The sequence below is a fragment of the Ptiloglossa arizonensis genome, chromosome 2, assembly GCF_051014685.1.
Source record: "Ptiloglossa arizonensis isolate GNS036 chromosome 2, iyPtiAriz1_principal, whole genome shotgun sequence".
NCBI lineage: Eukaryota > Metazoa > Arthropoda > Insecta > Hymenoptera > Colletidae > Ptiloglossa > Ptiloglossa arizonensis.
Window position 1 is genome coordinate 30052633 of NC_135049.1, and position 16437 is coordinate 30069069.

General features: G+C 45.5%; 1 protein-coding gene across 1 annotated transcript in view; it reads left to right on the forward strand.

The window, feature by feature from the left end:
* The window catches only part of LOC143143261 (uncharacterized), a 413719-nt gene that overhangs the window by 346202 nt on the left and 51080 nt on the right, over positions 1-16437 (forward strand). Inside the window, exon 19 of the mRNA XM_076304324.1 lies at positions 9589-9643. Within this exon, the coding sequence (XP_076160439.1) occupies positions 9589-9643 (55 nt within the window). The remainder of the gene's footprint in view (positions 1-9588; positions 9644-16437) is intronic.

Below are 16437 nucleotides of genomic sequence, written 5' to 3' on the forward strand. Positions count from 1 at the left end.
TACGAGTGGAGGGGGAAAGCGGTCAATACATTTTACCCGCACCGGTAGCAACGGTAAGGACAGTCAAGTGGTCCAGGTCGTGCCGGGCCATAGGTTCTCGTCGAGAGCGCCGGATGCTTCATTGATTATTAACTCGGTGAAGTTGCTTTCATAAATGAGTTGTCTCCCTCCACGGAGAGCCTTTTGAAGGCTTTTAGTCGCAGAAGTCGCCATGGAAAGTTGACTTTCTCGGGTATCCGGGCTCCGTGAACCGACACCCTTTCCTTCCAGTAAGTTTCGATATTAACCGAGCCGGAGCCTCGAATCGAGTTCCGTAACTGTTCGTCGATACTTCCGCAGTTCCAGGCCTAAGAGAGGATGCGAAAGAATACGAGTCGCAGCGAGGAGCCGGTACCGTGAAGGGAACTACGGATCGTTAATATCAATTACCACTCAAGAAGTTGCGGACACGGTGAATCGTAATACGGCCGATAAGATTGCTAATGAGAAAAGTTTCTTGTGTACCGATTGCATCGACAAGACTGTTGCACGACGAACCAGTTCTCTCCATTCATTACGAAGTTTATCCACGACGCGTAGGCGCCGTGGTTGCTCTTATCGTGGAGGCGCAGCGTTCATCGACTCTCATCGGGAGCAAGCTGTGCTCGGTTTTTCTTCGGGTCCCTTCGATTCGATTCGCGAACGATTCTCGAGCAGAGAGTTGCCAAGTGATTCGATTTAAACCCGAAACAGAGCCGAAGAGAGCTTCGTTGTTGGTAGGGGGGCGCACACGTGAACAGAGGGAAGAAGTTTCGTCGGTAACTCGCACCCCGGACTGCGTTGTTTCGCGCTTCGAGGAATCGATCGGGCCGCGTCCCGGGCCGACCTAACGAGCCACGATTTACTCGCGGGCCAGTTAGATTTACTCGCTTCCTGCATTTCAATTCGGATCACGCTGATACGCCGGATCGACCGGAAATCGTGGATCGTTCTCGTGTCAGTCCCGCGCCACGAACGTATTACCGTCAACCCTGAGGGTGACTTTGCCCCCACGCGAAACACCCTTACGTTCTACCAGCTTTTCCAAACACTCGGCAACGTTTCTCAACGACCCGTGTCGACCACCTGAAATCTTCAAACTCTTCGAACTTCGAGACACCCGGAAGATTTAAAATCTTCCGACATTTTACCCTCTTTTATCCGAGTCCGCGCGCCACGGTTGCGAGTCGCTTAATAGTTCGTAGAATTTCTTTTTCCAGGGGACGGGGGGAGGGACACCCTTTCGAAACTTGTTAAGAAAATTGTAGACACCTCGAGGACTCGACAGACCATAATTGAATTTCGAAAGATTTTCTCGCGAACTTTCCCAAGCTCCATTAGCCCGGTGTCCTCGGTGTTTTCTTCTTATTCTATCTACGGATTGCCATTTTTCTCGAGCCAATTTACGATTCGTAATCTCTGGCCAAGAATTTTATAATTTGAAAAAAAATGAGTTACAATTTTACCAAGAAAAAACACCTACCCCTACGAGACGAATTTACCGATTTGTCGTATCTTTGGAGCAACATATTCGAACTGATCCACGATTCGTGACCTTGGAAGACCTCGTACGATTCCAAAAGAAAAAGAAAAAAAAGAAAAAAAAAACGAGTGAAAATTCTACGAGGAAAGTTGGTTAAATTTCCCATTGACGATGGGAAGCGGGGAATGTCAGCGGCGATTTGACGTTATTGCAACGAAATCCGGTTCTCGGGAGGGTTTTTGCAATTAATCGAACGTCGACGACGCGACGACAGCCTCGAATGAAATCGCGTCCGGGCCAAGCGCTCGCATAGTCTGCCAGACACAGATGCCAATTGAAGCTCCGTCGCAGGTACAATGGGTCCCCTTAATCGGATCGATATTATTGCGTCGACGAGCAAATGGCTGCACGGACGTTTATCCGCGCGAATGACGTTGTTATTGTGATTATACCGATAGAAACCCTTTGATAATAATACACGGGGCAGTGTATTACCGGTAATAATGCAGCCGAGCCTCGATAGAGGAGTACGAACCTTTCGATCAACCCGATAATATTAATACGGGTGGACCGGTGCTGGCAAACGAATCGTTGCGCGCCAAAATTAGAAAAATCGATACACGGACCGTGCCAATAATCCTATCGAAATCGATTTGTTATCAGAGTACCGTACCGATTATTATATATTGCTTCGATTACGCGCTGGTAAGCCTTTTCGTGTCTTACTTTCGAAAGTATAATATAATATAATATAAAGTGTAGTCTAATATAATATTTCTTGGATAAAAATTCGAAAAATCGATACGAAGAACGTGTTCGTAATCCTATAAAAATTGATTAGTTATCAGAGTACCGTAAAAATTATTATTATTATTGATTTGTTTACACGTTCTTAGGCCCTTTCGAATCTTACTTTCAAAAGTATAATATAATATAATATAAAGTATAGTATAATACAATATTTCTTGGATAAAAATTCGAAAAATCGATGCAGAGAACGTGTTCGTAATTCTATTAAAATCGATTAGTTATCAGAGTACCGTAAATTATTATTATTGATTTGTTTACACGCTTTAGGCCCTTTCGAATCTTACTTTCGCTCGAAAGCACAATATCCTTTGAATAAAAATTAGAATCCCGTTGGTAGAATATTTCGCGACCAGAAGTTTTTATTCGTCGTTGTTAAATTGTTCTCTATAGAAATACTTCCGGTTAGGTCATCGAACCATTGTATTTTCCCTCGGAGGAAAATTTCCAAGCCTCCGAACGTGTCCTCCCCGAGAGATTATTTACGCAACCTTTTTACAAACGCGGACTCGATCGATTTAAATACTCGCGCTTTAGAATCTCCCGTCACAATGAAACGTCTATCTCGTTGGTGAATGGAGGAATAGATTCGAGTGTCTAAACTGTTCCACAAACGCGAAACGGTTTTTCGCGAAACAATTCGCAATTTCGCGAAGACAACGGATGCTTTTGTCGTAGGGAAATAGAAAAAAGGGCGAATTTGTACCGTCCTTCTATAGGTGGTTCGTTCAGGAAAGGATAAAATCGGTCGAGAAGTGAACAATATACCGGCGACGTGCGCGGGGACTAATTTGCAAAACAATCGCGACGTGGATTTACATGTGGGAGAACGGAGGCTTTCGTGCGCGGACGTTTAACACGATACACGGATAGCAAACAAAGATTGCGGGGTTCATCCCGTGCGCGCGCGCGCACGCCAGAGAGAGAGTATTGTTTGTTATCCGTTGATGCGAACAAGGTACCGCGAGAATCGATTCTGACAGCACAGGTTCCACCCGTCCACACCCGCGCCACACTCTGCTTCTCGTTTGTTTGCTCGATTGTTGTACCTCACGATCCGATTCTGTCGCCTATCTACGAATTTCCCCCTCTCGACAATAAGATCCCATCGCGTTGAACTTTCGTCGTACCCGCACAGTTCACCTTTTCCCGCAACAATTAATATCTCATCGTCGGTGTCTACGAATTCGGTGAACAATCGAATCTACCGCGTTCTAAATTCTAGAAACTACGCGTATCTACACGTAACGGTTGCTATCACTCGTTGCGTAGACCTTTTCGCGAACAATTGATATTTAGTGTCTACGAATTTAGCGAACAATCGAATCTACCGCGTTACAAATTCCAGAAACTACCCGTTATCGTTGTTATCACTTTTGTCCAGCTTTTCGTTAACAATTAACATTTACTGTCTACGAATTCGGTGAACAATCGAATCTACCGCGTTCTAAATTCTAGAAACTACTCGTATCTATTCGTTATCATTGTTATCACTTGTTGCGTAGACCTCTTTGCGAACAATTGATATTCAGCGTCTACGGGTTCGGTGTAACCGCGAATCTACCGCGTTCTAAATTTCATAAACTACGTTTATCGACCCGTCGCGGTTATTATTTATCTTCCATTATTTCACGTCGACGTTTCGTAGTTCGCATCGTTGTTTATGTTCCATTTACTCCCCGAACTATTAATACCGACCGGCAGAGCAGCGTTTTACCATACTTTGAACTCGGTTCGCTGACAATTAAGTCTCTCGTGGTCGAAAATGTTCATCCGTGCTATTTTATACATTTTATCGTTCGACGAGGTTCCGTGATACAACTATTAATTGTCCGTTTCGCGGTATCTGCGCAAAATATAAATTAGAAACATTTGTTATTCGAGTTTGATAAGCTCTCGGATATTTTGCGCGAGAGTTCGGTCGCTCGACTATCTTTTCCGTGGAAACATTTGATTCCGTTATTTTGTACATTTTATTATTCCGAGTCGAGGATCGGTAATTCGTGTCGTTATTTACGGGAAATATCAACCAAAAGCATTTGTCGTTCCCGAGTTTGGCAAGGTCTCTAACATTTCGCGCGAGAGTTCGGTCGTGCTCGGACGTCTCTCGTTTACTCGTGAATTTTAAATAACCACGAGCCACGTTCGCCGAATTTTTCCTCGCAAGATCTTCCGTGTCTCGTAGCTCGCTCCGAGTACAGTTTATTTATTTTTCATTTAGTCGTGAATACCAAATAATAGTGTTCTCAGCGTGCCGGAGTTTCGGACGGAGGTAGACCGGTCAAGAAATTGAATAAAATACGAATGGCTTCGTTTGTTTCTATTCTCGAATATCGTTCCATGCAAACGCGAATAGTTCCAACTTAATAAAAGTGCTGACCACCGTTTGCATTCTTGAATAATTCCACGTCTCAATTTACCACGTTCCTCGAGGTGTTCATTTTCAACGAAGACCGTTAACTGTCGAAGAAAAGTTTCGTTCGAAAAATTCAACTATATTTGAAATTTTTCTCGGAGAAAACTACCATACAAATCTTTCTAAATGTTCCAAATATATTTACCTATGTTTCCAATTACCATTAAAATTTCTTCGAAAGCTCAAACGACCAACTCTGTCGAATTCGTGCCTCGTTCCATACGAAACGCGACGAAAGTTAAAAATTGATTCCTCTCGGAGATCGATTGTCCGATTCGTGGACACCTTAGGAGCGTAATTTCCCATCGGAAAGTTAGACAGGATTGCTCGTCCAAGTCGCTTCTAAATTTTCCAAATATATTTACCTTTATTTCCAATTACCATTAAAATTTCTTTTAAAGCTCAATGATTGACTCTGTCGAATTCGTGCCTCGTTCCATACAAAACGCGACGAAAGTTAAAAATTGATTCCTCTCGGAGATCGATTGTCCGATTCGTGGACACCTTAGGAGCGTAATTTCCCACCGGGAAATTAGACAGGATTGCTCGTTAGTCGCATCGATGTTCGTTTAATCCGGCCATAACTATAACGCGAGCGACACGAACGCCGACGACGAGCCCTCGTTGCTGGAAACAAGATCGTAAAATGCAAATTGGTCGACGGTGTATCGACGACGCGATTGGCTCGGAATTCTCGCGCGAGTAAACGGTACAAACGTATCCGCGCGTGAGTAGAAAAGGGTTGAACTCCGTGGAAAAGGGTAGGGGCGAAATAATTCACGCTAACGCGATTCGATTTGGAATAATTTCCACCTCGCTCGAGGCAAAAGTTCACGGATCGGGGCTGTCCGACTATCGCGGACCATATTTCACCAGAGAAACACCCGAACCCCTTGGATTTATGGATTCGACCGCCCCCACCCTTGAGAGGGAGCGCGAGTAGCAATTTCAGCACTTTTCGTGCCCTGTTGCTCCTTCTCGTTTGGCCCACTCGTCAACACTCTCCAAAAAACGGTGACACGACGAGTCACGCGATCGTGGGGTAACGACAGAAATTTAGAAACATTGCTCAACTTCCCCCCCTACCCTGTTCTCGCGCGGAAGGGGTTGTACGTAAACACGGAACCCGCGACTAACGAGTCCAGGCCCGCAAATCGGGTTCCAGTCACCCTTTAACCGCGGTAAACGGGCACGTAATGGTCGCGCGAGACTCGCTAAATAGAAAACGAAACGGTGGCTCGATCGTCCAATGCGTAATTTGTTTACAAATAACCGATTCGGGACGTCCATTATTGGAAGCAACGAGACCGTACGTTTTCGATCATTGATACTCCGGGAACTAAAATAAGGGAATGTTCAGAGTGTTCGAAAAGGTCAGGACCGAACTTATACCACGTGTTACTTAGTTGAGTCAAGTAGATGGAAAAATTAACACAAATTTTGGTGCGAACATTGTTTATCGTAAGATGTAACCGTTCGAAGATCTACCGGTAAAATTCGTCTTGAAATTCGAATCGTGTACGTATTATAATTCTTCTCGATGGTAATTATTGTTCACGTGTTTCGACCAATAGCGTCAATACCTCTACTATCGATGATTCTTTTATTTATTGTAGCCGATGTATCAAATGGTAAAAATATTTGAACGCTCAGGTCGTTTCGTTAAAGAAACTTTTCATTTATTCCTGATCTTCTCGAACACCCCGTACACGAGAGTGGATCTCTTAGATCGAATGTTTATTAGTTGAAAAATATAACACGTTCTCGATGACGCAAGATCCCCGTACGAAGTCTAGCGATAAAATTTGAAATTTCGTCGAAAGTTCCAGCGAAACACGAGCGAGAACGTTAAAGTTATAGACCGATGCGCGCGCAAGCAGTTGCAAAGTGCAATTGCATTATTTCTCTTAATGGAGCGGTATAGTTGCCGGTGCAACACCGGTCGATGTAAATTTCCATTCTCCGCGAACGAGTGTAGAGCCACTTGTGTGGGCGGAAACTGGCAGTTTAAAAGTTACTTTAACTTTAAATTTGTACCTCGACGCTCGCGCACGAGCCGAAGATACACGGTACGCTTCGCGAACTCGAAACTCTTTAGGCAAACCGTACTCGATACTCGCGGATAATTGAAAACTGTATCGATCGGTGTACCGAAAACTGCGCTTAACGATAATAATAATAAAAGTAACTCGGAAGCGTCTGAAATTAAATTTTCCCCATCGTCGATCGCTTCGAAGGTAAACCAACCTGGAAACTCCGTACGCGTAAAGGATAGTCCGCTTTGCGAACTTGGAACTTTGAATTTCTTCCGAAGTTCGAATCTCTTGCAAAGTTCCCTGTGTAAACATTTGTGGATAATTGAAAACTGCGTCGGTGTGTCGACAACCACTAACGATACAACAGATTTCTCAATGAGTTTCGTCGTTCGATGAGAAATGGCGCTATTACGAAAATTGAATTTTTCTAAAGATGGTGCCTCGTTTGACGAACGTGTGCAAAGTTTCACGTAGATACGTCGACTCGTGTATTTACAGTTGTTCGAAGTCGAAGTGTGGTAGTATATTTTCACAATGGAAGAAACGAGAAAACTGATCGAACAACCTGGTAAAAAATACGAAGAGTGAGAAACTCTCCCCGAAACGTTCTCCGGAATGAAAATCCGAGTTCGACTCGAATCACGCGCGTTAGAAATTTTGATCCACGAGTCGGGAGTATTCGACTTGTTATCGAGAACGTAACCACGAGCTTCGTCGAGGATCGATCGTCGTTATTCTCGACGAAAAGGGAAACACACAGGTGGCAGAAAGAAACTCGCGAAAAATTCGCGACGACCGATCGTCTCTTTGACGAGACATTTCCCCGAGCTTCTCCGCGGGAGTGGCTGCGAAAGCGGGGAGGGAAAGCGGACGGGAGCGCGCGAGTGGAGCTGAAAAGCGGACGGTAAGAGGAAACCGGGCGATAAATAGAAGTCAAGCTCGTCGAGGTTCTCCATTTCGATTCGTGCCAGCGACGAAAGTACTCGCGCGAAATTGAAATAATCGGAAATCGACGGCAACAGTCTCTTGATTTTCTTTTTTTTTTTTTTTTTTGTCACACCCCCCTCTCCCATCGTTTCGTTTCTCAATGATCCCGGGGAAAGCGGAGCGTTCCACGACTACGCGATACGTCTTTGTATTTATTTTCATATTTTCACTTTTTCTTTCTTATTTTTTTTTGTTTTTTCTTTTCTTTTCGTTTCTTTTTTTGGTTTCGTAGACTTTTTTATTTCTATTTTTTTTTCTTTCTTCTTTTCTCTTGAATTTTCCTCTCTCGAATTTTCCTCTCTCGAATCGAGATCTTCGGTTCGGTAAACGTTCGACGCTCGAGATGATCCCCGCGTCCCGCTTTCCCCGGGAAACGTAAACTACGAAGGACGTCGATCGATCGCTCTTAACGTCCCGAGGAATCGGAAGGTGGGACGGTTGCTTTTCCTGATGCGATCGCGGCCCAATAACGAATTGGAAATGAGACCTTTAAAGCGTCGATTGCGAAAATTGCCGAGCGAAACGACCGGCGACGAAAGTGCACGCGACGCATCGAGACCACGGGGAATAATTACGGTCGGAGAATCGATAAACTGGTTATCAATTTGGGACGTTAACGCGATCGATCGAGTATTTTCGATCTCGGTCTCGAAGACGCGAGTTTCTTGCGAGTTGTACCCGAGCATTCAGTTTCTTCGTATCGCAACCTTTCGAATTAGAGTCAACGATCGAATTGATCGTCTTCGAGGCCAAGGTAACACAGATCGGGCAAAATCTCCGCGAGAGAATCGTCTCATGGAAATTCGGCCTGCTGCTCGATAAGCGTTTTTTTAAGCATTCCTTGAATTTAGACGAGATTTCAGAGCAATAAGGAGGGTCCGATCGATTCCAGAATTTGGCGCGAAAATTGTACCGATTCGAGACACCGAGCGATCTAAGAAACTCGTTTGCCAGATTCACGGATCGAGGGCCCCTCGATAAAAGAGACACACACCGAGAAATATCTGAATTCAAGCGAAACGTGCAGCTGAACGTCGACGAATCATTGACCAAACAAATCGGGAAGAACGTAACGCGAAATTATCGAGAAGAAAATTTTTCCTGCTCGAAACGGAATAAAAAAATATTATCAACGAGAAATTAGCGACGCGCAGCTGCAATCATTTCCGCCAACGAATTGCTCGACGCTCGTCGAACGACGCACGAACGTGATTCTCGCGATTTTTTTTTTCTGTCTTTATTTCGTTTTTTTTTTTCCACTCTCCAACGAGTAATTTCCACCAAAATCGAGGGGAGGCACGAGGAATTGCATTCGCGAATCCGATCGTGCGTCCGTCGACGTGCTCGCGATCACGAGATGCGTGCGTGGCCGCGCGAAATTGGCGTTGTTCGATTTTCGCACGTGTTCCTGCGGTTCGATTCTCTTCTCATTGGGGAACAAAATGAAAACAGGAAAAAAAAGAAGAAGAAGGGGAAAAAAAGAAATAAAAACGTGCTCCATTATCGAGACTTTGCAGTTTCATGGACAACTTCCACCAGCGGGGATTTTGTTTTTTTTTTTTTTTTTATATATATATATCCAACGTTATCCGATTCTCGGATGAAATTGCGTTTCCAAACGGGGAGATCTCGATACTCGAATTAAAAATAATCTCCGCGCAACTGTGAATTTCCAGGAGGAAAGGTGTCGAGTGAAAGCTGAGAAGTTGTCCTTGAAAATCGCGATCTCGACGAGAAGAGCGACGCCGGGCCAGCACGGATCTCGATGTTGATCGACAACACGAGACGATTTCTCGATCGCGTGTATTATTATTTCTAATGTTCTGTTCTTAACTCGACAGGTGAACAACGCGACAGCGAGGGTGCAGACGAAAAAACCACCGACGGTACCCAACGGTAGGTGCAAATTTCATTTTTCATTCTCGCACACTTTTCGAAACTATTCGCACTTGGCTGTACAAGTTCCAGAGTACACTTGTCATTAAAATTTCAGAACGTTGCATCAAACGTACTGCTCCTTGTACAGTATACTTTTGAAATACAACCTCGTTGAAAGTTACACGTATCCTCTAGTCGTTTCGAGAAACATTCGAACGTTCCACGTGGAAAATTTTAACGTCGTCGATGAAACGCTTGGAACACTTCAACGAGACTCCGCTGCGAATTTAAATGTTAAACAGTGGACAAATTTTCGATCTTAGATGCTCAGCGAAACTCGTGAGAGCAAGTATGTTAATTCTTCTAACACCCGAAGACTCCTCTAACTAAAGATACCATTGATTTCTGGACGTTGCGTCCGACCACTGTTTCCGTATCCCCTGGAGTAACTTTCCATACAATTTTGAGTCAGTTGCGGGGCTCATGGTCGTCTCCTGGTTGAATTTTCCATGGAACTTCTGGTAGGCCATCGAGCACAATTCATCGCTAGGAAATCCACAAGATCGTACGGTCTCGCTCTAATCCTATCTTCCGGGCAATTGGCTTTAATCTAAATCTAATCACGATTCCATTGTACGGCCCCATTCAAATCGTGACTTAATCCGGCTTACCAGATCGGCCAGTTGCGAGTCAGGCTTGTCGCGAACGAAGCGGTCGTATTTGGCGAAAGCCGACGACGACGTCAGGATTTCCCGTCTCGGTTGAAAAACAACGGTGAGCTTCTCTTGATCCGTGGAAACGTTACGTAGTTTGTACGAAAAACGAGCGAGAGGAATGACCGGGGACGTTGCTGTGAAAAATCCTCCCCAAGAGCGTGTACAGATGACTCGAAAGTACACGATACGGCTGCGTCAGTTGCAACGCGAATACGGATCTCGTTAATCTTCTCGCGTTCTCCGAATTAACGAGACGGGCTACGTTCCCTGTCGATCGAACAACCGAATATCCAAGTTTCTCGTACGAAGTTACGCGTAATTAACATACGTTGGCCTCGAGTTCGCGAAAACTCGCTTCGATTTCGTTCCGTACCGCGGCGAGATCGACGTTCGAACGAACTTCCATCTTACGGGCTAATTAGCTCGGATGGAAGAACTCGGCGAAAGTATGGGTGTATTAACCGTGAATCGACGTCCCATTGAGGTAACGGTCTTTCCGGTCGGCGGTGTGGAAAGACGGCGAGATTTCAGACGATGGAAATTTCTTGACGAGTCTATACGAGCAGAGAGTACGAAGTTAGGCGGTACCTATCAGCGACATTCTTGGTTAATACGAGGGAAAGATTTCCAACTTGGTGACACGATCGAGATTTAAACGGAGCCACTTCGTATCTCGAATTTATCTACGAGTCGAGTTCGTTCGACGGGTGTACTAAAATTAATCCGATCGATTAAGATCGAAATTCCCTGTCGGTGGTCGAGGAAAATTTAATCATCGTATACTTAGGTTGATCCGTTTAAATACGATTAAGTATCGATCATCATTCGTAACTCGGACAAATTTTAACAATAAGCGAGACCGATCGAAGAAACTCCCCGATACATCGTCGAAATTTTGCAACCGCAGACGATTCGGTTCTCGGGCGTAAAGCGTGCAACGAGAGCGCACTTTTTCAACGCTTGCTCGTCGCACCGATCGATCCATCGCGACTTTTCTACTCGAGCACGAGTCGCAGAGCACGGTTATAAATAATCGCCACTCGAACATCAATGACGATCGCGCGGTGCCAAGTGTTTCCCAAGCTGGGAACCGTTCGAATAACCTGGATCGCGCGCGAGAACCCAACGACGAAAGCGTTTCTAATTATAGGCCGAATTCGTTAGCCCGTTATCGGACACTTAATTGACACGTGGCCGTTCGACACAAGCTCCAGCTCTTCCGTTCGCAGACGCAACAAACGGGATCGCTCGATTCGACGATCCCGGATCCGACCTTGCTCCGAAACCGAGAATCGGAGCACCGTTTAGGCGATGTCCTCTATAATTCGGTGCATTAAGTTCAATCGAGTCCGGAATAATTGGGAGATCGAACGAAGCCACCGACATCGATCCTTCGGCTCGCTCGACGAGAGACGATAAAAATAGACCGGATCTTGACGCCGGGGATAGGGGAAAAAAGTAGGATAGATGGAACGAACGAGGACAGAAAATTGGAATCGGTTGAATCTAACGTTAAAATTACGGGAGGCTGGGAGGAACGTTGCGCAAATTTTAGTGTAGAAGAATTAAGTACGATCAGGATCGGGTGAAATTGGTATTGGAATTACGTAAAAAACTGGAAGAAGTATTGCAAGAATATTGAAGTGGAAGAATTAGAAGATGCTGCGATTAGAATCATACGAAAGTAGTGTTGGAAGTAGAGAAGATGTTGTAAAAGAGTTAGGATAGAAAAGTCAGATGCAGCAATTAGAATCAGAGAATCGGTGATGAAATCGAATATCTACTCCCGTGGTAATGTCCAAACTAGAAACGAGAAACATTTGGATTCAGCACCTACCCTCGAGATTAGAGTCCGAAGAAACGTGTTTCGAGGTAACAGAAAACGCGAATTTATATTTCTTCGATAAGCACGTATCTGTCAAAATCCAGGGAGCAGGACACACTGACTCGATCGATCCCCCACCTGCTCGAACCAATTCCTTGCCGACCGCATCGGTCGGTGAAATTTAGCCCAGCATTCGGATCACGCAATTATTCGCAGACTAAAGCCACGCGTTTACCCACACGTGGCGAGATTAAGGTCGCATCGGACCGTTTCACGCACACCTGGTATGCATCGCGAGGCTAACACCTCTTAACGGTCGATCCGACAGGTATTTACCACAAGTTTCCGTGCCGACGCCACTGGTACGCGACCCGAGCCGAATACCGCAGAACAAAGTAAATCCAATTTTAAGATTAGGCGCGGTTTGGACCGTGGAGAAGATAATGTAGGGCCTCGATAATGTGAATTCTGTTAAACGGTCGAAATTATTCGTGGTGTCGTTGTGCACCGTATAATACTGTTCGTAATTCGTCGATTGACACTCTTCTGTCGATATCCAAGAGGGATATCTCAAGGGTCTACAATCTAGACCCTAGATCTACTATATGATGGTGGTAGCGCCTCGGTGTCCTTGAGCGGCCATTTTATTCCGCCTTCACCTCGTAGCTTCCCCCTCCACAATTCCCATTGCGAGAAGAGTTACGACAGCTACGTTAAAAAACTTAGAGACTTCTCAAGGGTCCATAATCTAAACCCTAGGTCTACCATATACCGGTGATGGCGCCTCGGTGTTCTTGAGCAGCCGCTTTATTCAGTCTTCACCTCGTAACTTCCCCCTCCACAACTCCCATCGCGAAAAGAACTTCAAAAACTACGTTAAAAAACTTAGAGACTTCTCAAAGATCTACAGTCTGAAATCTAAACTCTAGGTCTACCCTAGGTCTATCCTAAGTCTACCATGTAGCGGTGGTGACGCCTCAGTGTCCTTGAGCAGCCACTTCGTTCAGTCTTCACCTCGTACGCTACGAAAGCGGCGCGTGGAAGTAATTTCCGTGAATTTTACTACCAACACCTGCCGAAACACGCGCTTGTCCTTTCACCTCGCTTATCCGCTGTTCCCGAGCGCTCGTTCGCGTTGCCATTTTCTTTGTCCGCCCGTCAACGTGGCCAAAACGATAAGAGACGACAGAGTGAATATTCAAGGTACTCCCGATGAACCTCCGGATGGAACATCGCGCTTCGAAAGAACTTCGCTACCGGTCGATCCTGGAAAATTTCATCCGGATCGTTGTTCGCCTTTCCATCAATTTTTCACGCGCGACGCGCACCGTGTCCCCTTTTTACACGAGCGTATCGGCACCCTGCACCGTTTTGATGCATCGTCGACGAGGAACATCAGCATTTTTCGAGCGGAACACGAACGCGAAAATTTCGTAACCGCAAGCGATCGCGAGCAACGAGATCGAAAGCTTTCGTCGTTTAAAAAGATTTCGACCAGACGCGGACCGTTATTCCCGGGACGATGGTGTTCCTTGTCTCGTTTTCGAGGAATTCTCGCGCCCCCGGAGCCCGTGAACGGCCATCGCGATATCCACGACGGAATTGTCTGGAAATAAAATGTAATCCGTTGATCTGGAAATTACCGCGGGCACCGGGGCAATAACGATGAAATTGTGGCGGTCGGCGTTATCCGTTATTACGGAGAAATTAGACGATGCTCGAATTAATTAAATTTTCCCTTCTCTGCCCCCGTCCAGCTGCGCTCGGTGATTCCTGCATTATTGTAACTGAAACGGCCAACAACTGTACGATCCTTCCTCGATCTTCTCGCGGTGCAATTTCAACGATCGTTGTCACGGGCAGATTTCTTCTACGAACGATCCTTATCGTTTGTTATTTAGAACGTAACTTTCGAAGTGTACTTCGTACCACGGTAGTTTCCTACCGTCGTTGAATCTTCGCAATTATCGAATAGAAACGGAGATAAGCGTACCAGGTATCCTGCACCTGGTAGAACGATCATTCGATTTTCTGTAGAAATATCTCGATATTTTAACGTGGAAAAATTACGTACGATTCGAACGAGTATCGTTCCGATAATTCTGCGACAATGTTCCCCCGTCGATGGTCCTCGAGATGCGAAAAAAAGAAATTACCATCGATGCATAGGACTCGATAAAAATCGAGGAACCTCCAGCCTCTCGTGATTTCATTAACGAATACGCAACGATGCAACGAGCAGAAACGGTAATCAATCGCAAATAACGTTCCAATTTAGAACGTCATCTGGGCTTGGTAGCTGCGAACGAAACATCGTTAAAGCTTTGCGTTAAAATAATAGTCGGTACGCGCTCGATATCGATCCAGTTCGGAGCGTAATAATTAAGCGCGTTCGACGGCCGTGTTAAAAAAAAATTAATTACCAGAGACGAAACGATCGGACGAGCTTCGGGATTTCTCGCGATTTCTCGCGTGCTACGCGCGACGAGGGCCGGGAAATGGCGGGAAACGACTCGCCGGCTGGCACTCGATAACTTTTAATTCTCCTCGGGCGATGGGTCACGATTTTCCACGGTTTTATGGAACACTTCCCCCCGGGTCTGGAGAGGGTGGATCCATCCCAGTTTTCTATGCTAGCGTTTCACGCGTTCGCCAACGTGTCTCTCGGTTCGAAGAGGCAACATTTCAAAAGCGACTATTTCCGAGCCCACGAGCGAACAAGAACGCGCACGGCGATTTCTCGACGACTCGAGGAAAAATTGTCCAGGTTGAAAGACAGCCGCAAGGTCTCGGACCAGAAGACGTCCATGTATAAATAAACCACGGAATAACGTGGAAAATTTTCGTTGAAAATTCTCCGTTTGTGTCCTCTCCTAAAATCGAATCTTACTTTCTTCGAGAAATCTTTCTATTCCTTTCTATTCCTAAAATTGAATCTCACTTTCTTTAAAATACTCGAGGATCCAAAAATACACGACAAATTACACAAAACGTAAATATTCTAAAACTTGAGAGCTCCTTACTATCTCTAAAAATAAACACAAACGTTATACTAAAGTAATACCCAAGACACGACGATTTAAAGAACTTCAAGGCTTCGATATCTCTACGAATATAAGTCACGCGCGATTATAAAATATATAGGGATAATTTTTATTGGCTCACCCTCTGTACCAACGTCGAAACGGTAGAAAATTTCCCCCCGTTTTCCACGTGAAAACGCGAGGTTGGAACCTCGACGCGTTCTTCCACGCCGGAAGCTTTCACGTCGCGCGAATCGCGGACGAGTCTCGTTTTCCCGAGAACGTTCGCGAAACAATTTTGCAAATGGACGCCGAAACATCTCCCAGTGGCCGTTGAGAACCATACGCGACTGGAATCGCGTTCGAACGAGGGGTCGCGCGAAAAGCATCCGCGTAAAATCAACCGGGGAATTCTTCTCTTTCATCGGTTCCGTGATACCATGGTTTTTCATCCCCCGCGTCGATTTCGAGAAAATGAATTTCGAAAGCACGTCGTCCTCGTCGTCCTCGTCGTCGTGTTTTCGTTCTTCGTGCTTGTTTTCGGTCCGTAACGGCCCCCGCGTTGCGGAAACGTCCGGTTCCGCGCGAAAAGGTTTCCCTCCGCTCGACGGGAAATTTACAGCGTCGGAACACAGGGGTTGCGCGTATCATCGTGAAAACAACCCCCGTGGCAGCCTCTCCTCGCTCTCGTTGCTCTCGCGGTGTTTGCGGGAAGCTGACCCGTGTAATTGCAAAGAAGCGCCGGTGTTGCACGGAAACGGACTTGTTTCGACTCGAAATGTTTTCGGATTTTTGATTTGGCTGAAAGACCTCGTAACCGTGCTCCGAATCGAGCGATCCTGAAAAATACCATAGAAACTTGTTCGCTCGTGGAGCCTGTTGCGTAACGATGGCCACGTATTTCGTTGATATTTTCCTTTCGGTACTCGTATCGTTTCCAGATCTCTTCGCGTTGCAGGGAGAGTATCCAAGGATTGGTACACTTCGAGTTACCGATTTTCACGAGATACAGTTTCGGTTCGAACGATCCTGAAAAATACTATAGAAACTTGTTCGTTCGTGGAGACTGTTGCGTAACGATGGCCACGTATTTCGTTGATATTTTCCTTTCGGTACTCGTATCGTTTCCAGATCTCTTCGCGTTGCAGGGAGAGTATCCAAGGATTGGTACACTTCGAGTTACCGATTTTCACGAGATACAGTTTCGGTTCGAACGATTCTGAAAAATACTATAGATACTTGTTCGCT